We start from the raw sequence: 21,575 nt of genomic DNA on the forward strand, positions 1-21,575 counted from the left end.
AGACTTCTACCCCCTAATGGCATTTTGCTGCTAAAGTCTGCTTTTAAATGAGTCGCCTGACAGCGAAGAAACTGCTGTGGCTGGTGCCTGGTCACGGAGATGCAGGGAGGTCCAAACGTCCTGGCTTCCTTCTTAACAGAGCCTCTCCCCAGGGGAGCGGGTGAGACAGGGGGCCTGGGAGGAGGGGCCGCGCCAGCTCAGAGGCACATTGCCCACAAGTCCCTTCTGCATGTTAGCCTTTTCTGAGCAATACCCTCCCCCCATCCTTTGTTGGATTTCAACCTTTAAGGCCCAGAAAGATAAAGAGGTGAGTGCTATGTGACTCATACGTGTACTCAGAGAGATCCGTTAAAAATAACTGTAAACATTTTTTTCCTAGAAATGTAAAGGCCCTTTGAAACAACTGGTAACATCTTGAGATGTCAAAAAAAAAAAAATCAAAACTGGATATTAATGCGCTGAGCGTGCACAGTAAGACACTCCAGCTGGGAGGAATCCATGATGTGGACCTCCTGCTTCTGGTGCCAGAGGTGGCGATTACCAGTCGCAGGCTCTTAAAGTTTACTAAATAGAAACGTTTTCCGAGGGCAGATATCATGTTCCCACTTAATTTTATTTTCGATGTGCTTCTAGGACACAGCACTCTGCTACATGCACATGGACCGCTATTCTCCCAATCCACAAATATTTATGCGACTTCACTGATTTTACATATTTTTCATACCTCTAAAATCCTGATGCCCTCTTAGAGTCAATGGCACGTTACAATTACTGGGCAATGATATTTCTTTTTAAGTGGCATATAAAATAATGGTGCACTGTAAAATCAATAGCGTTTGAGATTCAGTGAATGATAGCTGCCGTGTAAAGCAAGCCTATTAGGTACCAGAAGCAGCTGCACTTGGCCTTTCTTTGCATGTCATCATCCATCCTCTACAACCCTAGGGGGCAGATATCAGCTTCTTCATCGTGACAAGTGAACAAACTGAGATCAGCTTAAGTGCAGGGGCTTCGGCCTGGTCACCAAGCCAGTGACGGCAGAGGTAGGATCTGAATTCAGCAGGAAGCAACTTAAATGTCAACGAGGCCGATTTAATAACTTGCACGGAGACAGCCAAGTTGCTAACCCGAACAAGACCACATTTTAACAACTGCCACTGGCCTGGAGTAGGACTTCCTGTCTTTGATGCTCCCTCTTCCCTTTCAGCCTCTGAGATTCCTCTGGTGCGATTCCCTTTTATTTATTCTCTTTCTTTCACTTCTTGGGGCTGCCTGGCTCTCAGGTCTGTGCTCACTGTACCACACCATCCTGCCTTCCTCAATAAATTAATTTTCTGCGAGAGACAAGACGAATCACCTATCAATCAAATTTATAAAAATGTTGTGAAGAAAATGATTGCCGTTCAAGATCAAGACCAGGAGACTCGAGAAATCACAATTTTTGTATCAACCGAGTGCAGAGATAAAAGTGGAAGAATGTGGTAGAGGCAAGAAGAGAGACCCAGGGTGGTAGGAAAGGCTTCAGAAGTATCCTTCCTTCTGGAGGGAAAGAATGCAGAGCTTCTATGAATGTAATTCCTGCCAGGTGAGGAGAGTCACCACCCTTTCATGGAGGGACTGTATCGTTTTGCAAGAGGGCAGGAAAAGTCATGCTCTCCATTTCCTGGTCTCTATTTGGGGCCTCTATTACTTGTGGTACCTAGAAGTCTGACTTCCAGTAAGACATCGCTGATAGAAATAGTTATAGCCAGGTCCTCATACGTCACAGGGAAAATACCAGTCTGGACCGTATAGGGTCACTTTTGAGTGTGAAATAAGTGCATGCGTGTAAAAGATTTAAAACTATGCTCGGCACGCAGTATGTACCCAATGAGGGTTCGCTTTCATCATCATCACTATCGCCATCATTTTCATTTTTATCTGCAAAACTGGAAACAGGAAATGAATGGTTCTGAGAAGCCTGTGTTGCCTTCAGCACAGGGACAAGATCCATCAGGAACATTGTCCCCAGTAACGGAGGTGAGTAGATTTCTGTCTCTCCATATCTCCCGGTCCAATGCTTTGAACTCTTTTTTTTTTGCGGTACGCGGGCCTCTCACGGTTGTGGCCTCTCCCGTTGTGGAGCACAGGCTCCGGATGCGCAGGCTCAGCGGCCATGGCTCACGGGCCCAGCCGCTCCGCGGCATGTGGGATCTTCCCGGACCGGGGCACGAACCCACGTCCCCTGCATCAGCAGGCGGACTCCCAACCACTGCGCCACCAGGGAAACCCCAATGCTTTGAACTCTTGATCCTTCTTCTGGTAACTCAATCTTTCTCTAAAGGGAAACGCTCATTCCTTTATTAAGCATTGATTGAGCAACAACAACGTGCTGTAAGAACATAGGTAAGTCAGAGTGGGTTCCTGTTCTGAGGCAGTTTACAAACCGATGAAGAAGACAGGTCAGGACACAGCTAGATTTTACCTACAGCAAAAGAAAAGAGGCTGAGATAGAGATGAATATCAGTATTGTGAGAGTGCACAGGAAGAGCTACTTAAATGGGACAAAGAACTTCGAGGAAGGTCTCATTAGGAGATGGTACTAACTAAACCTTGAAGGGTATTTAAAGGTGTTAAAAGATGGATCTCTAAGTGGAAGAAATGACATAAACAAAGGGCTGGAGGCACAGAAATAAAGGCCCCATTTGGGTAAAGGAAAAGAGGGTGATCTGGCTGGAGTGTAGTTTTCTTGGGGGGATTTAGTTGGGGGGCTGCTGAGCAAGGAGGAGGGGCCTGACTCTGAAAGGTCTTGGATATTATCTAAGACATCTGAGATCTTATCTACGAAGCCTAGATCCTCAAGGCCTCCCTATATGAGGATTAGATAGTGCTGGGCATGCTGGATTACCAGCCCTGCCGGTCTCTGTTCCCAGCCCCTTAGGTGGCAAAGGTCACCTAAGGACCAATCCGAGGGAGCCAGGGAAACAGATCTACTGAGTGGAACTTACTAGGAAATGAATGAGTTGTTGGTCCCGAGACATCCCAGGCTGGTGGGAGTGGTCCCCAGGGCATCACTTTTAATCATATTGGAATATCTCTAACATATCTCCTTTTAATATCTCATAATCAATGGCACGTTATAGTCAATTGTCAGTGATATTTCTTTCTCTGTGGCACATAAAATAACAGTGTACCTTTAAATCAATGGTGTCTGAGAATCAATGGTTAATAGCTGGCATGCAAAGAGGGTCTACTAAGTGCCAGAAGCAGAGCTCAGGGGGTCTTTACACAGGTCACGGTCAGTCCTTTGCAACCCTAGGAAGCCAGCATCTTCTTCATCTTTACAAGTGAAGAAATGGAGCCATGGTTGAATGAAGTTCACCACCCTACACACAGATATTCCAGAAGAGAGAAGAACAAGAAGGCAATTTAGAGCCTGTGGGGAAGTGGTCAAGGGGGAGTGCAGATGCAGAGTCAAGGCCACCAAGCCAATCCGGAAGCCAGGTGCTGGTCACAGTGCAGTGTAGTTCTAACCTATCAGAGGTTAGAGAAGAAACAAAACCAACGACAGCCACCAAAACCCACTTGTGACTGCAGCGTGAGGCGAATTTCTCCCAAACACAGGATGGAAACAAGCTTTTCCGCCTAAACAAACCCATCAGAGAATCCCTAGTATGTGATTAAATTGAAACTACCTGGAGAACACTGAATTCCTAGGTTAAAAAGTATCTTTGTTGAAAAAATATTAAAAACCCAAAGCACACCATATGGTTTCAAAATGACAATGGAAACGTTTGTTTATCTCGGGCCAGAGGCACATTTCATCAAGCTGTTCAGAATCTGCAAAGTGGATCCACCCTTCGGCAGTCGGGCTGCCTAAGGAGAGCGAGCACATCTGGCAAATCCACATCCTCTCTCCAGGATCCCTGAGGACCGGAAATGCTATATCAGGAGAGCTGACAGGGCTGTTTGCAGAGCTCTTGCCTGCAGGTTCTTTGCTCCCGGATCACCTTAATACTGAACCTGTAAAGGGCTGGGGGTGGCGGCGGGGAGGGAGGAGTCCCCCCAGAATCCCACCTCGGTGGTCAGCTTGTACGTCTCTCCCAGGGCCAGGCTCTTCCACTCTATTTTCCCTAAACTTCTAAAAATGCAGCTTGAAGTGTGTTGTAATCTCTGGGCAAAGGCCTAGAAATCAGTGACCTCCTTTGTTCTAACCCAGATTTGATATGGGATCAACAGTGAGTCATTAGCCCTTTTCTCACATCTCAGTTTCCTCTAGGAAACAGGATCTGTCATTCTTTCATATCTTTTTATATGAAAGATGCTGTGACTGGGGTTACATCAGCATCTCTTCACCAGGGAGAAGGCATCGTTCAAAAAGTGCAGCTCCTTGAGTAGACCCCAGGGGTCGCTGTGGAGACACAGAAGGCTCCCGGAGCCTCTGCCAGGTCAGCTGGTCCCCATCTACCCCTCCAGCTTCACACCTCCATCCAGTGGGGACTCCTCAGGAGAGGAGACCGGCCTCCCTTGGCAACAAAGACGGCCCAACTACTTCAGTTATAACCAGTATATCTCTTTGAGGAGTTTTGCTAGACTTTGAAAAGTAAAAGAAAGAAAAGAGAGAAAATCCTGGAAGAGAACGGAGCCTAAAGTTAAACGCGACCACAATTAAGCACTAGAGTTAGTACAAGCAATGATGCAATACAAGTAGGGGAATTAAATTGGGTCTGCTGTGTATTAATAACTCAATCATTGGGGAAGTCTAGGGAAGGGGTTCAAGTCTGTCTCTCTCTCTGTGTCCCTCTTTCTGACACATCCACAGAGAATCTGAAAAATAAAATCCCTATCACTTTGCTGTATACCTGAAACTAACACAATATTGTAAATCAACTATCGTTCAATTTAAGAAACAGAAAAAAAGTCCCTGAACATCAAGCAAAGATAGTACTATGTTCCAGCAACTGCTAATATTTTCTTTCATCGGGCAATTGGCTGACAGTTCAGCAATGTGTACACAGAAAGATATATCCATGAATAGAATGTTACGTTGCGTCCCCCCCACCCCACAAACCATAGTGCTATTGGTATGCTTCCTATCTTCCTCAGTTTCACTTGGAAAATTACAGGGGAAATAGAAAAAGAGATTGCTTGGTATTAAATGCTTAGCATTTATGTGAAACAATTACAAAGGAAACCTCACCGTAATGTCTCAGGCTGTATATTTTAGTTTATCTAATTCAATATGAGAGAATAAACCAACTTTCTTCCGTTGCTGAGCTTGGAGATTCCACTCTTCCTTAACATGAGCTGCTTATTTTCCTTGCAAGGAAAATCCACGGTAATCCCTCACTTCTTTTTTGCTCTGTCCTGACTAATATCACATTGCTGCTGACTGAAGTTACAGATGGGTGGAGCGACACCCTTACTTAGGCTAAATGAATGGGAACCTTTGATGCCTCTAATTTAGGCCCTTTAAGATCATAATAATGAAGTATACACCATACCAAAGAGTCAAATTCATAGTCCCACTTACTTAAGAAAAGTTTCTGATTATCTTTCTATTCCATGTTAATGTCCTTTTGATGATAAAGATGTTTTACTTTCAGATTATTACTTTGGAAATGGTACTACTAGCAGAATTCAGCAACTGCAAATAAATCCCAGGGTTACCGGGTTTCTCCACGTGGGGATTACTGACATTTGGAGCTGGATAATTCTTTGATGTATGGGGGTGGCGGGTGGAAAAGGGACCTTTCCTGTGCATTCTAGAATGGTGAGCAACCTCCCTGGCCCTTCCACTCCCAATCATGACAACCCAAAATGTCTCCAGACATTGCCAAATGTTCCCTGAGGGTGTGGGCGGGGGAAAGGACAAAATCACCACAGTTAGAACCACAACACGTGCCTGATTTGTTACATGGAAAAGAGAGGTGAAAGAAAGAAAATAAAATTTTGTCTCTTCCTTTTTTTTTTTTTGACTGTCGAAGGGTCTACATATTTTAATTGTTAATCATTTGGATTCTTACTCTTTTATGTGGAATCACTCTTTCTAAATTTCTAAAGCCCTGTACAGTGTCTTTTGAATAGATGTGCTTGAAGTTCAAGTGGATTGTCAAAAGGACGAGAAGTCCACTAATTCCCACTGGGTAAAGTATGGGTAAACCTTAGCATAACTCCACTTTGAGCCTTAAACTAACAGCATGTAAAAAGATCAATACGAATAAATTCAAAACTAATCAGATCCCTTCTTCAAATGTTGACACAGTATTATTTATATCCCATAAATACCTTCGTGACTAAAATTCATCCTAGGAGATTGGCACCTGGCCAGTTCTATTCATATTTACTGTATTTATATAGTACGCTGGGCCAAGGATAATATTTAAGACAAAATATGCCTGAAGGCATATACAATATCTCTTATATTTTTACTTTTAAAACTCCACATTGCTAAAAACATTTTGTCTGAACTGTATAAAACGTCCTGCAAAGGGCTACCAACAATCTGTAATGATATATAGCTCATTGAGCACGGTTAGAGCATATTTGTAATATTTGAGCTGAAGTCACTCCCTGAACGCTAATAAGTTGGTGGTAAAAAGTGAACCAGTGATCTTTCCCATGCCTTCATCTCTGGGGCTTATGACCCGCTGCAGATTCCCTTCAAGAAATGACAGGCACACTTCCTCCCCACCGTCTCTTCAGGGAGGACCGAGTTAAAAGTTAGGTGGAAAGGTCCTAAAGAGGGAAAGCTGGTATATAAGCCAATGCTGTCCTTTCCGTTTGCCCTTTAAAAATATGGTGGAGTGATTTTTTTTCTTTTCTTCCTTTTTTTTGGAAGGGTTCACTATATTCCAGTATAACTAGAAAGTACTGGAAAATCAGTTAACCTACTTTCTATAAAATTATCCACAGTCCTAGCACAGTAGTATCAAATCTGCTATTAATAAGGCTTTCTGCTCCTAAATTTCCTTTAAGGCTTTAAGAAGCCTGCACTCTTTGTGGGAAGACTGATAGTTTATATTTTATCCTGCACTGATCAGAGGCTTTCATTTCTTTGGTAGCTGGAAGAGGAAGCAGAAGGGAATCCACACACGCACCTGAGATGCCAACCTCTGAAATCCTAATAATTTGAGAATTTTCTCCAATTTGGTGATGATGATAATCTTGCGTGGGATCACCTCAGTTGTTTAGACTGAAGAGTGCTTGAAGAACAAAGAATGAACACCCTCTTGGGTAATTTGCTCTTTCCACACCTATCTCACGAAGGGATCAGACCTCCTCTCTGTTATGAAAATGCCAGCAATTCATGAGAGCTGTTGCAGGTAAACATTGAAGGCTTGGCTTGTTCTGGTTCTACATAACATAACTGCCCGCCTGCCCAAATTCCAGTAGAACGGTTGCACGTGCTAGAGAAAGCAAACTGACTCAACTCCCTGTTGGGTCTCAATGATTTTGGACTAATTACAATGAACTTTCTTTCCTAATTATCTCCATGGCTCCACCCCAGGTAGAAAGCTTTCCTTCACTCCCCGGGGGGGAATCACCAGGGTGGAGTGTATTTATCACCGTTGTTGTGGATGGTGACGTAATTACAATAATAAAATCATCCTGCTTGCCAGGATCTCCTGCCTCAGCTCTGCCCTTAAACAAGAAGAGATGATGCTGCAGCAAAACAGAGGTCGCCAGGAAGCCTGGGGTTGGATACTTCAGCTGACAATGTGAGACCATCAAATACAAGACATGGCAAGTCCCGGAACTACGACTTGTCAAACTAAATATAAATATTCAAAAAGAAAAGCACCACCCTGCAATTAGAACCTCTAGGATAAAATTACCAAGATGGCCATATTATCTCTGTAGGCAAGACACAGAGACGTTGTGAAGGCTGCCAGGGAGTATATAGGGCATGGAAAGGGGAGGAGAGAGATGGGCAACCAATGAAAAGTGTACGACTTGGGATTTGGAATAGGCAAATGTTGGAGCTCTTTTTTTTTTTTTTTTCTTTTTCTTCTTCCTGGTATTTAACCCTCTCAGGCATCAATATATGCTGCTTCTTCTTTTCTTTTTTTTAAAGAACTTGGAAATCATTCTAAGCTAACTGCCCTCTTCCCTTCCCCTCAAAGAACTCAACAATCAATCATTCACTCCCGTTGCTACTGTATGCCAGCTGGTTTTGAGGACACTGCCCTCAGAGAAGCCAGTTTAAAAAGAAAAAAAAATCGGCTGTCTTCTACGCTGAGATTTAGGAATGCAACGAAGTGACTGCAGGAAGCCTATGAAAGGGCAGGGAACACCGGGCTCAAGAGTGAGAAAGATAAACGATAAACGCATAAGAAAAAGGATCTGCTACACCGGCGATTTTAAGAAGGCAGGTTTGAGTGAATTCGGAAAAAAATAACGTGAAGGAAAAACCCTTTTAAACGTAGTCAGCAACGAAGCTGTCCTTTCTACCATTCCAGGTGAAATCAAAAGGGGACGTGGTTACAAGATCTCGCCTTGGGGGGAATGTAAACACCTCGCCGAGGCAGTAGATTCAAGAATTGAGGGGTTGGAGGTAGGTTTTTGGAGGGGTCTCCAGATCGGGTTTTGTCTTGGCGATGCTGACATTTTTCGGGGAGTTTAGAGACAATAGGGAAGGCTTGGGGAATCAGCTGATAGGTCGGCACGGAAAGGGGCGCCTTCCGGAGAGGCTAGTTTTGAGCCACTTTTTTTTTTTTAACCCCTCGTGCACCAGTTCGGCGGGCTTCAGGCCAATCGGAGCAAAGAAAACAAACCCACCAAGGTTTCCCGGTTTAACGCGGCCCCAGGGAGCGCCTCCAAGTTTGACAGAGGAGGGCTGACTCCTAGCCGGTGGCCGAGTCGAGAATTCCAGGGAAGAGAAAAAAAGAGAAAAACGCCTTATAAAAGACGGGGCGTTGGGGGAAGGGAGAAATGGAGAAAATTAAAAGTCGCAAGTCCACGTTTTAAAGCCTAACGTCCTCAAGCACACAACTGGCAAGGAGGTGGGTGGGACGGAGGACAGGAGCAGGGGAAGGAGCGAGCTGGGACCCGGAGAGGGCAGGGCGATCCCTGGAGTGGCTGCGGTTCTGGAAGCCTCGGGCAGCGCTAAGCCCCGGGGAGTGGAAGCGGGGAGCGGTACTTACTTTCCGAGGGGAAGAAGGGCGGCATGTCTATTTTGTAAACCTCCTTGGCGTAGTACTCCTCGTCGCTCCGCTCGCGCTCGCAGGCGGCCGCCCTCCGGCTCGCCTTCTCCTGGAGCAAGTCCCTTGTGCTGTTGTAGATGGAAATCACCTCCGGGGGGACCTCCTCGGGTTCGGGATAGTCTTCTGGGGGGCTGGTGAGTTTCAGCTTGCTCAGGATCTGTCCGCGGATCGCCTCGATCCTCTTGCGCATGAACTGGTCCATGTCGAGCGTGCTGCAGGTAGACAGGCTGAGCGCGACCGTGACCAGATGCAGGAGAAGAAAAGCGCTCAGCACACAGTAGTGCATTTTTTTTTTTAAGGTGGAAAAATTTTTTTTAAAAAAAAGTAAAAAAGTAAGAAAAATAAAAAGAAACCAACAACTCTCAAAGTACAGATCAGGTAGATTTTTTTTTTAATGCGAAACTTTTGCAAACAATCGGGAGCCAATGTCCGAGAGAAAAAGCTATCTTGCTTGAATTCCTTTAAAAAGAAAAGGCAAGTCGTTCCCCAAGTGGAAATATTAATACACGACGGGCAAGGGGGAAGCTTCACTTGGGGGAGTCAGCAAAAGTTTTCTTGGAGCGACGAGATGGGGGCAAAAAAAGAGACGAGTGGCTATTAGGCAGAAATAAATTTAGGAGGAGGAAACGGAGTTCAGTGTGTCAGTTTCGGGTGCGGAGTGGCGGATCCGAACTCGGCTCCTCCGGCCAAAAGGGAAGAGATGAAAAGGTCCCGGGGCTGGCAGCGGGAGCGCCGTCGGGAGGGCCGCGGGCAGCGCTGTCAGGGGGGCGGCCGAGGCCGGCCGGCTCCAATTTATATATTTAAAGAAGGAGCGGCGCGGCCCTGCCTTCCACTACGGCGCTGAAAGCAGGAGCAGCAGCAGCTCCGGAGCGGAGGGGCGCACACGTGTGTGAGTGTGTGTGTGAGTGTGCGCGCGCGCGCGCCCGTGTGCGCGCGCTGGGAGCGAGCCCGGCCCCGGCGGGGAGGCGGGAGCGCTTCGCGCTGCGCCCGGGACTCGGCCGCGTCCGGCGGGGGCCGCGGGGGCCGCGGCGAGGATCCTGCTCCCGGAGGTGCGCGCGGGAGCCGACACCCCGGCCGGCGCGCCGACCCGCCCGGTCACTCCACGTTGCCGCCGCCGCCGCCGCTGGCGAACGCGTCCGGCCTCCAGCTCCCTCCTTCTGCTCCTTCTCCTCTCGCTCGAAACGCCAACCCGGCAACAGACGAGCGGCGGCCGCCGCCGTGGCTTTCGCCCCCCGCGGACCGCAGCGGCAGCCCCGGGACGCGCCGACAGGGGAGTTTTATTCCTAGGGGGTTGCGAAGGGGTTCCCTTGGACTCCCACCCTTGCCCACCCACTCCTGGTTTCTCTCCCACTTGGGCTTTCTCGCCGAGGGTAGTAGGCAGCCTGCAGTAGATCCTCTCCTTCCTCTTTTCTGCAGCCAGGCAGCCCCTCGGTTTGCCCCCGAATGGCTCCCTAGACCGTTATCCTAGGTTCTCCATCCCTCTCGCCAGTCCTCCTTCACTTGCGCTCTCGCTCTTCCTTGTGTGTGTCTCTCTCTGCCTCTCTCGGTCTCTCTGTATCTCTCCCGCTGCCTCTGCCTGCCTCTCTCTCTGTGTCTCTCTCTGGTCGGGAGCTTCTGGAGCTCCCCTCGGAGCGAACCTTCTGCTGCCAGCAGATAACATCACGATCCTGCCTGGGAGGAGAGATTTATAAGTTCTCTCTGAACCACGTGTTTGCCTTCAACGAAGTGACGTGCTAGGATTACAGTCAGAAGTCCTCTCGTTTACTTAGACCACGAGCTCTCCCTGAACCGTTGAGGGGGTGTGGAAATGAGGACGGCTGTGGGGAAGGGAGGGAGGAGGTGGTGTGCGCCCTGACAACAGTGATTTATGGTATTTACTTTATATAGTCATTTTGGACCCGTCTGGTGAAGGACATGCGATCAAGCCTCCCATTTTTACTTCGTGTGGCTCGCTCGCTCACAGCCTCCCAGTTGGGATCACTTGCTCTAGAATGGAAGTCTTCCCTCCTGTATTGTTTTCTCTCTCCCTCTCTCTCTCTCTCTCTCTCTCCCTCCTCTCTCGCTCGCTCGCTCGCTCATTCAAATGAGCATCAAACAGTTGACTCTGGGCCAGGCCAGCCCTGGGATAGGTCATCCAAGCTCCACCTCCTAGCTTTTTAGTGGCATCATTTTCTGAGATTCCATAGCACCGTGCTGGTACCTCTATCCTAAAGCTTATTTTATTATGGTTTGTTGTTTATAGCCTAGTTCTGCATTTGACTGTGAACGGCTGAAAACAGAGCTCTCTCTTCTGCACCTGGAGAATGAATTATATTTATTTTACTGTTTGAATGAATGGCTATCTTCTTAATTTGCTGCCTAAGCCACATCTTGACATGGCTTTCTCTTCACCTTCTTCCCCAGCTAGACTTTAGCAATCAACTTCATTCTTTCCACAGCATATATCAGGAAGCTGGGATTTTAAGTGTTTGATGTCGCTGTTATACACTACTCATAACTTGACATTTTCTATTTCAACCTAGTCCAAATTAGATAAATACAAAAATAATTCTTGCCCCTGTTCACTTTTCCCTTTTTCTTTTCTTTTACCTTTAGTTACTCAAAGTCAACATTTTCATTTCATCATGACGGTAGCCATACCGACTAGACAGATGATTTAAACTGGAAACTCTGTTGAGTTTTCCCCCAAACTCAAAGCCACTATATCACTCCCTAGTTCAGATGTTCCTTTCATTATAGAAAGGTCACAAGGAGCTTTCTCTAACTTTTGGAATTTACACTTTCCATGTGTATGGGGCCTATACCATTAGTAAACAGAGGGGTAAATAGTTACGATAACAGTAGCTAACACATATTACACTCAGTAACATGAGGCAGATCGACAGATGTATATATATATGGTCATTTAATCTTCACAACATTCTAAAGTAGGTATTATTATTATCATCTCTATTTTGCAGATGAGGAGACTGCGGTACAGAGAGGTTAAGTACCTTGTTCAAGACCATAGTAAGATGGATTTTGCCATCAGAATGTACTGTCTATGTTCTTATCCACTACGTATTTCTAAGAAGCACTGGTACCAGAATGTGTCTGACAAACAGGGATCGTGTGGTGAAGTTAAGTTTGAGAGATACTGGGTACTCTATTGCCTACTTACAGATTCACAGTTTCTGTCATGTTAAAGGCTCTGAGAATCTTACAGAAAATAAAACTGTTTAACCCATATCCTGAACTCCCTTGAACATGGGACTTTTTCCTATGAAAACACATCAGAAAACTCTGGAATAAAGGAATTGTTCCAACCAACTTCTGAATAATTCTGAAAATTATGTGTAAATCAGCATTAGCACGTTCCTTTCCTGGAGGTCAATTTCAAATTGAAGCAACTTGAAAGCAGTCAGACAACCAGCTACAACTCCAATAGCCAAAGCAAAATATACTCAAGAGGTGCTGCTATGGGGCTAGTAGTTTCACCAAGTTGTCATCCCTTTTGAGTTGAGTTTGAGAACTGCACTAATCTAGCTATACACAAAGGGGAAAAGTGACTGTTCCTACACGTGGGGCAATTATAGGACATAAAGCAGGAGCTACTGAGTGAAGATCTGGCTTTGGAAGGCGGCTGGTAACCTTAGGCACCGTGCTCCGCCAAGGACATAGGCTCAGCCTCCCCTCAAATTAGGGAGACTACCTTCTAGATATAAACACAAACGTACCTGAGGTTAAGTGGATTCAGATTAGAGTGTGGATAGAGCAGCAAAAGTCCATCTCCATCACTGCTAGGAAAGCAATCTAAGCCATAAATCCTTCTGACAACCCCCTTCCCAACATAAACACACACACTTTTGCCCATGGTATTTAGTTTGATGAACACGTACTGCTTACTTTACAACCCCTCAGACTCCTGGCCTGTTCATAAGAGGCTACTTTTAACTTCCCTAAAGCCCAGGAAGTGAGGACAGGGGAGGGGATGGCAAACTCTTCTAGTGTGGCCGAGGAGAGTGACTTGAGTGTAGCAGGAGATGAGGCGCCCCTTTCTACCTCTCAGGTGAGCAATCCTTTGAAGATGCAACAGGTAAGACTTCAAGAGCTGTCCCCCTGGTTTACCAAAGCCGTGCGGTAGAAGGGGATTTCACCCACACAGGCCATCCTGATTAGCTCAAGGAGGCAGGTGAGCATAGTGTAAAAGGGGCAGGTTCCAGACTCAAGTTTTCTTGGGTTCAAATATCCATCGCTTTCTGGCTTTGTGATCCTGGCTAAGTTACTCAGACACTTGTGTTAGTTTCTTCATCTATGAAATGGGCATAACACATAGTACCAACAAGTTAAGATTACTGTGAGGATTAAATGACACAAGGTACCAAGAGAGTTTCTAACACAACCTGGCACTTAAATATATGCCCATTAAATGTTAGTGACCATTCTTGTATCCTCTCACTTCTTCATTTCTGTCAGCTCTTTCTCCAACATAAATAGAATGAAAAAGCCAGGGAAGATGCCAATTAGAATTTGCTTCACGGTTATGCCTCCTAGCAGTTTCTGTAAGTTCATGCTCATTGTTATGTTAAACACTATGGTATTTTGCCCCTACTAATTGTAGGAAGAAAGGGCAAGAAGATACACTTTTGGTGAACAGAACTCTAAATGATTATCAAAATCCAGTTAAGTCCAAATTCCAGTTTAACACCCTAAAATGGAATTCTTTGTCTTCCAGATCAGTGGGAGAGCTGTTTCCACCGCTAGCCCTTCTCTGCTCATTAATGGGTATATTCACTTAACTAATGTGCAGGTCCTACAAGAGCCTAAACAAATGCTTGATATCAAAACAACTACTCATCCCTGTCCCGGAGTTTTACCCCTAAGGATCACAGAGAAGAGTTTATAATGTAATAGGTCCTTCCTAAGTCTGGTGAAAGAAAACCTTCATTTGTAACAATTTTGAAAGCTTTCCACAATGGTTTCAAGCCTCAAAAACCAGGAGGTGGGGAAAAGAAATATACAGAGCTACTGTAATTGATTACATTTTACTCTCAATAGTTACACTTGAGAAAGGCAAAGTAACCCTTTAATGTGAAAATATACCAAAAGCCTTTTAAGTTCTTCCTTGTAACTTTATCTTTGATACCACAATTCAAAAACAATGTTTGGTCCATAACACTTTTTGTCTCATGTTCTGTACGCATTTTTATGCAAGTTTCTGCTCTCAGAATAATGAAATGAAAACGTTTAGTGATTTCCACAAGAAAAATCATCCAAATATTGTTTCCATTCTGTATCTATAGGTTTATCCAAGAAAGAAGTGATAAAGGACAAAGGACGGCACACTGGCAGGGAGGAAAAGGCTGAAAGAGAAGATCACAGGTGGTGAAAGATAAAGGGGTGAACTCAGGAGACAGGGAAAAGCAGACGTATCAGTAGGTTGTGAGGTTTTAAAGTGATAAACTCCTCACACTTTGATGATACACTGTGGGAACACTGATCTTACCCTTTGGAATTGCGATTAGTTGATGGATTACTGCTGGTGGCTTTGGGGCCCTTCCACCTCTATATTTTCAGCTCCGTGAGATTTCCAACAGGGGGCAACCTCCGGAGGCCTGGATACTGTCACCGCCTACTGAAATCAGCCAGAGATTCTGGTTTCTTACCCCCGGTGAAATTCAGCCACTAAAATAGCACCTGGTGATTGATATAAATAAATGAACATTATGGGGACAGCTGTCTTACACTAAAATATGGAGACATGCTTGATAAAATGCTAATGCTGATCAAAAGAAGCCAGCAGCAGAGTTTTCCTTAGTTTTTAGGGCAGGGTTTGACACTTGCCTTTATAGAATCTCTGCTCCTACTTCACTGACCCCACCAGCCCAGCAGTCCCCAGATACTTCACACAGCAAGAGACTGGAATTAGGTTGCTGGGGAGAAAGGGAGACAAGTATGAACAAAGTAAAAATTCAAAGATGAGGAAGGATAAGAGAAAAACATAATGATGTTATAATTAAAATAAGTATGACAACATAAAGTGGAATTTTTATCTTTTTAAGATATATAGTCTTTAAATGAATTTGTCATCATTTCAGTGGGTTTCATAGATTGTGGAAAATTCTGAATGTGTAAATTTCCATGAGCAAAGTTACCAACCTCTATTTCAAACAACCTTGCCTTTCTGCTGCCTCAATTATCCTGCAATTAAAAAATGAAAATAAAACAAAAACCAACAGGCAATAGCAATTGCAGATAAAAAGAAAACCTGGATGTAGTTTTTTTTAATGTTAGAAGGAAAAACTAGTAAATACATATTTTAAAAAGCAAAGTGGAAGTATACTTTTAATACGTATTTTAGAAAGCAAAGCTGTATCGGTAGTTATGATTTGTAAAAGTGGAGACTGCGGGCCACAAACTTTTCCTGATGTTTGTTTCAAGTCTTAGAAAAGAAGGTTAGTTCTTACATCTAGGGCGACCATATAATTTATCACACAAACCTGAGCACTTCCAAGAGTGAAGAGGATGCTTTTCATCTATACACAGGACACCAGGGGTAAACCAGGACTGTCCCAGACTGTCACCCTAAAATGAAGCCACTTTCCAGTCGGAATCTGTAACAATACATCAGTTAACTTTTCACCTTTTCTCGGTTCAGTATGATATATATTGCGTATTTCCAAGCCTTTTTTTTCTTTGCCTATGCTACCGATTCTAATAATCACTATCAGAGCTATAATTTGAAAATACTTGTACGATTTTTAGCATTTATATAAACATGCACCACGCCCAAAATGAAGTTCCTGAGAGGTGCCTGGTCAAGATTCTTCTGAGCTCCATGAAAGCCCATCCCCCACACAGGAAGAAGAGGAGGAAGATGAAAATGGGATTAACAAATATTTCATGTATTCTGGGTGCAGCCAAATTCATTTTTAAATTTTGGAAAGTGAACAATAGATAAAAGAATCTGAAAGGTAAAAATAAAGTGTCCTCTTCCCGTTTTAGTGCACAGAACGAACAGAATGTTTCTGTCATTTGCTGCTTCCGGGTCACCTAATACTGACTTTTTACATGTTGATCTTTCCTGTTTAGTAAACAGTGAAGGCTGCAACAAAACCAGGGACACCTGGGAAGTTAACGTCACCTACAGTTCTGGTTTCTTTTTAGATTATTTCAGTTATCTCTATGTGTCTTTTCAAGTACAAACGCAGTATCTTCACAGTCAGTATCAAATGGCAAACTGTTTACCATAAACCAAAGGAATAAATCCATAAATGGGCGTGTGCTCTGACCCAAAGAGACTTCAGCAATACACAAAAATGATTTTGGCTACCTGGTTATTAGAGAGAAGCTTTTGTTTTTTAAGAGGTCTTTGTTAATTAAGTTACTTAAGGTCACTAGACAACAGATTGTTGCAAGGTCAATCTGGTTATTTGACCAGTTACAACGGTTAAATGGAATCGATACCCCGGTTGTACTGATTGTTCAGAAACTAGTCCCTCGCCTGGTGTGAGGGCTGGAGGGGAATCGTTTAATTCAATGATAGCCTAAATCGTGCCACCTAGAGGAGAAAAGTGGTATGTCCTACAGCTTCCTATTTGGAGAAAACTAACATACTCAATTTCCCTGGGTATTTTCATCACAGCCTATTAAACAATGATACAATGTCATGTGGCTGTAAATTTTTTTTAACTGTAATTAACTTTCACCTCAAGGGTATTTTCCATTGACTTTTTTTTCCCCCAGAGGAAAAATAAAGTGTTAGTTACTTGTTATCTCCTAGCCAATAACATTCTAAACTAAAATCTACTCTTCATTTTTACAAAGCATAATTTGAATATCTAAATTCTTAATAGCAAAAATGTCAGCACTTACACTTTTATGAGCCATCTAATGTCATTAAGTAACAACCAGAGCTATGGGCAATATATTGTATCTTAGTATAAAAGGAGCTAGTCATGTTCCAATAGACAAAACCATTGGACACTACTCCAGTACTTAGTAGTACTTCCATTTCTGCAGCATCAAGATAATTAAATAGCAAAGTTTTAATTATCAGACATACTCAAACAAGATCTATAATAAATTCTCCAATAGTACACTGTATAATAAACTGACAATGGCAACCAAAATAAAGCCTGAGCTGACAAGCTACCTTTAAATTGCTAGTGCCAGGAAAGTGTTCACCTTTTGATACGTGCCGTAGGTTCGTGTCATGAGTAAATGAGACTAAAAAATGTAATATGCCTATTTATTTTTCCCAGAGCAAAGTGCAATTTCTAGAATCTCATTTTCTATAAGACCTTAATAATTTCTAGAATGTCATTTTCTATACAACATTAGTATCACCTACAATGTGAGGAATCACTGTTGTGTAACAGCTCTATGACTGGAGCTTGGACTCAACTGTATTAGTAACTGTGAACTTGGGCAAGTTACTGAACCCATTGCCTGTTTCCTCAACTATATGTTGGGGACAATAACAGCACCTACTTCACAGGGTCATAGGAAGACTGACTGGATGAGTTAAGGGCATTATAAACTGTTAAATACTATCTGGCACACAATAATTACTGTATAAATGTTTGCTGTTCTTATGACTTGCTCTGGTCCAACTTATACTTGACTGGTTGATGGGCCGACCTTCATGCAGTCATCAACTGCACCTCTCCATGTCAACCCCTTGGAGTGTTCTATTAAGACAGTATTTAGAGTTTTGGTTCTGGAACAGCTGAAGTAGACAGTAAATATATTTTAATTTCTCATTAAAGGTCAGGACCTTGGTACTCAGTGTGAACTCGACTTTTCAGGCCGTCAAAAATTTTCTTAAAAAAAGAATGTATTACGTTCTTCTATTCATCTAATGAATCTTTGGCATTTGAAAATTTTACTTATGCTATCCATAATTTTTTACATTTTCAGTCTACATGCAATTCTTGACACGTGATTTCACCAGTCTTCACGCCATCATGTTAAATGGTAGCACAAAAGTGGAAGTACCACAGTTGATGTCTGTGTGTGCCCTCAAGTCACTGAACTTGTAGGTTGTCTAGAATTTGTTGTTATTAAAAATAATGCTATTATACTGTTCACACAGCATTTTCTGTAATTAGGATCTTTTCCTGAGGAGGGTTTCTAGAAGTAGAATTACTGGGTGAACACAAATTTTACTATCTGCCAGACTTTAAACTTTTCTGGGAGGAACTCATTATCTAGAAGAGGAACGTTTATGATTAGAGATCAGAAATGAATAACAAGTCTACACGCACAGCATCTAAACCTCCAAATACATAATACTGTTTCCTGAGACCCTCCCTACTACATAGCAGGCACTGTGCTAGACAGACGCTGTGCACTCATTGTTCCAATCCCTCCAATATACACAAACATATCCCTGTGCCTGAGGTACATGCTAGCCTTAAAAAGTTTTAAGACATTTTTGCAACAACACATGGCTTAATGTGAGTCCAAACTGAACTCTGAACTCAGTTCTGATTCCAAAATTTTGCCTTCTGTCATCTAACAACGAATACTGATATTTCTAAAAATATTCCATGTAAATATAACTTCATTTATCATTAAAAAGTGTACTTGGGCGTCCTCATAAGGACCAAAGTATGGCAGCTGTGTCATGCAATAGATATTCCTATCATTCCTACCATTTGTAGAGAAGGATAATGTCACCTTGAACCTTTTGGACTCTGAGCTTTTACTATTTATAATACACTTAAAGAGATCCCAGTATTACTGTACAAAGACAAATATTACGTAGAGGCAGCCCTGATGTTGTGCTGGGTACTACTCAGTATTTCAGGATAACTGCTGTCTGGCTGCCCGGCTGATGTTTTGGGAGCTGATGTCAATCCCTTGTTTATGTCCATCCCACGGGAAGGGATCCATTTTTACCGAAGACTGAAGTCTGGCTCTGCGAGCACGCAGAGGCAACTGTCTAGAAGCCTCAGGGTGAATCAACAGCTGCAAGGCCACCCACACAAAGGACGCGGCTCTCAGCTGTCTCTCCATTCAGAGCCCCAGTTGGTCCTGACCCCATACAAATTTGGTGTTGCTGCTTTGATGTTTATGAACCGATTGCATTAAAGACCCAGGGTAATGATTCTGGGGTTAGAGAAACTGTTCTTTATACAAATGTGGTTTAACACCTCATCATTTTAAACTGGCTGTACTAACAACGCTCATGGTGCTCTTTGTTTTCCGGGTTTTTTGCCCAAATCTGCAACATCCATTTGCTCTGGCAGGATGTCGAGTGTGTGCTGGGATAGATCTGAGCTGCTAGATACCTCGGGAGCCCTGCCACTCAAGGCGCTTCCTCAGGAAACCTCCTAAACAAGGAGGCTCCCGACAGAAGTCCCCAGCGCTGGAATTCACTGGCTTAGATGGCACCTGCTGTCTGCTGCTCTGACAGTTCTCAGCACGTCCCTTTAGTGCATCACAAACCTACTGTTTCACAGTACAGCACTGAGACTTAAAGTTTAGTGTGTTCATTCTGAAAGCTGCAGGTGGTACTACTAAAAAAGCAAATGCTATGTGTCATACACAGTGGCCTAACATGTAAGGACAATAGTTATACCTCAGGAAATAATTATAAAGCAACTTAATATAACTTTTTAAAAATACAAATAGTGAAAAAGACATCAACCATAATTTAGTCAATAAAAATCACACCAGTATTTGTATATACTTAAATTGTATCAGTAAATGTTTATGTAACAATTCAAGATAGACTTATGATTCCAAAATTTACTGATATTTTATTAGACTAAATATATGCTCTGTGACTTTATTCTCTTCTTAGGGAGACAGACCACCACTAGCCATGTGCAGCTTTTAAAATTTGAAGTAATTAATGAAAAATCCAGCTTCTCTGTATCCCTAGCCACACTGGAGAGGCTCCATAGCCACTTGTGCTACCATATTGGACAGTGGAGATATATTTCCATCATCACAGAAAGTCCTAGCGGACAGTAGTGATGTAGAGACTAAAATTATAAGGAATCAGGCCCACTTCTCTAACATATACCCTTGTTTAACTACTCGAATGAAAACCAAAGAGCATTTGACAGAAAGCTAAATATATACTCCTGCTATAGTGGAGGGGCGGGTGAATGAGGTGAGCGGTGTTGGACCAGATGTTGCTAACAAAGCAAAATGAAACCTATTTTGTAACTGTCTCTGAGGACAACTCTTCTGAATACAAAAGTTTCATCACACACCTAGATAAATAGCCCTAAATCATAACTCCCTGAAAGTAGGCTCAGTAGACCAGATGAAAAATATTAATGTGTTTCTAAGCTACAAAACATCCTTTAGAGAATCTAAAATTGTTTAAGAATTGTTGGACGATATCTTCAAACTACAAAATTCTGATTAGATTTATTACAACTCTTAGTATTTTGTTAACCACCAATCACTACTCTAAATGTCCTGTCACCTATCTCAGACACCATTTTACTTCCAAATCTGTTCATTGGTCCTCCTGATTGATATATTTAATCAAGTTCTGAAAAGCTCACACAGGGAAAAAATTTACCAGGAGGCCTACCTTTGCTGCAATAGTCAGTAAGATTCATCTATCCAGCTGGCCAAAATTCAGACTCCTGCTTTCTTGGGGAAGGAATGAGAGAGCTTTTTGTAGGCATGGAAGAGTTCTCTCTCCCTTTTCCAAAATTTGTTCTAACTGCCAATTCACCTCAAATAGTCTTCGTACTCATAATATCTGCAGGACTCAACAGACTCACTACCTATCACAGATATACTGAGTGGAGACAAACATCAGTCATGTTGATCCTAATAGATACATTTAAGGAAGGAGCAGTATGAACTCTGCTTCCTTCAACTGAAAACCGTTTCCAAGTAAAAATGAACTTATCATCGACAGAGTACTGACAAATTAACCTCTTCACACCCCTAGACAAGCTTCATTATTCTAGGACTCCTATTACTGTACAATTACTGTACAATTCTGTTACAATAGTTTTTTAATGTACAACTTAGATTCCACTATAATAGTTCTTTAAAAGGTTATCTTCTAACAAACATTTTTAAAGTCATGGCACATAACTGATTTATTTCAAGTTATCACTGTTAATCCAAATTGGCACACAATCCAAATCATACAGTGGGCACGTACTGCAGGAAGTCGACTTTAAAAAGGAACAGGAGATTTGACTTTTTGATTTTTTACAGGAGCAAAATTACCCGTTATTTTGCCATAAACAATATGACTCAAATGATTCTAGTACAGTTCCTGGAACAGGTGCTCAATTAATGCCAGATAAATGCTTCATTTAACCTTCTAATTCTAGTAGGAAATCTAAGTCAAGAATCAATGGTAGGGCTTCCTTGGTGGCGCAGTAGTTAAGAATCTGCCTGCCAATGCAGGGGACACGGGTT

General features: G+C 43.1%; 1 protein-coding gene across 3 annotated transcripts in view; it reads right to left on the reverse strand.

Moving 5' to 3' along the window:
• The window catches only part of TGFB2 (transforming growth factor beta 2), an 84,179-nt gene extending 73,189 nt beyond the window's left edge, over positions 1-10,990 (reverse strand). Inside the window, exon 1 of one of the 3 annotated variants that reach the window (XM_033430457.2) lies at positions 9,126-10,990. In XM_033430457.2, the coding sequence (XP_033286348.1) occupies positions 9,126-9,471 (346 nt within the window). In that variant the 5' untranslated portion in view covers positions 9,472-10,990. The remainder of the gene's footprint in view (positions 1-9,125) is intronic. The other 2 variants (XM_004271027.3, XM_004271028.4) reach the window with 2 other exon arrangements.
• Positions 10,991-21,575: the final 10,585 nt, after the last annotated feature.

This window comes from Orcinus orca, chromosome 1 (genome assembly GCF_937001465.1).
Source record: "Orcinus orca chromosome 1, mOrcOrc1.1, whole genome shotgun sequence".
In the NCBI taxonomy this organism is placed as follows: Eukaryota; Metazoa; Chordata; class Mammalia; order Artiodactyla; family Delphinidae; genus Orcinus; species Orcinus orca.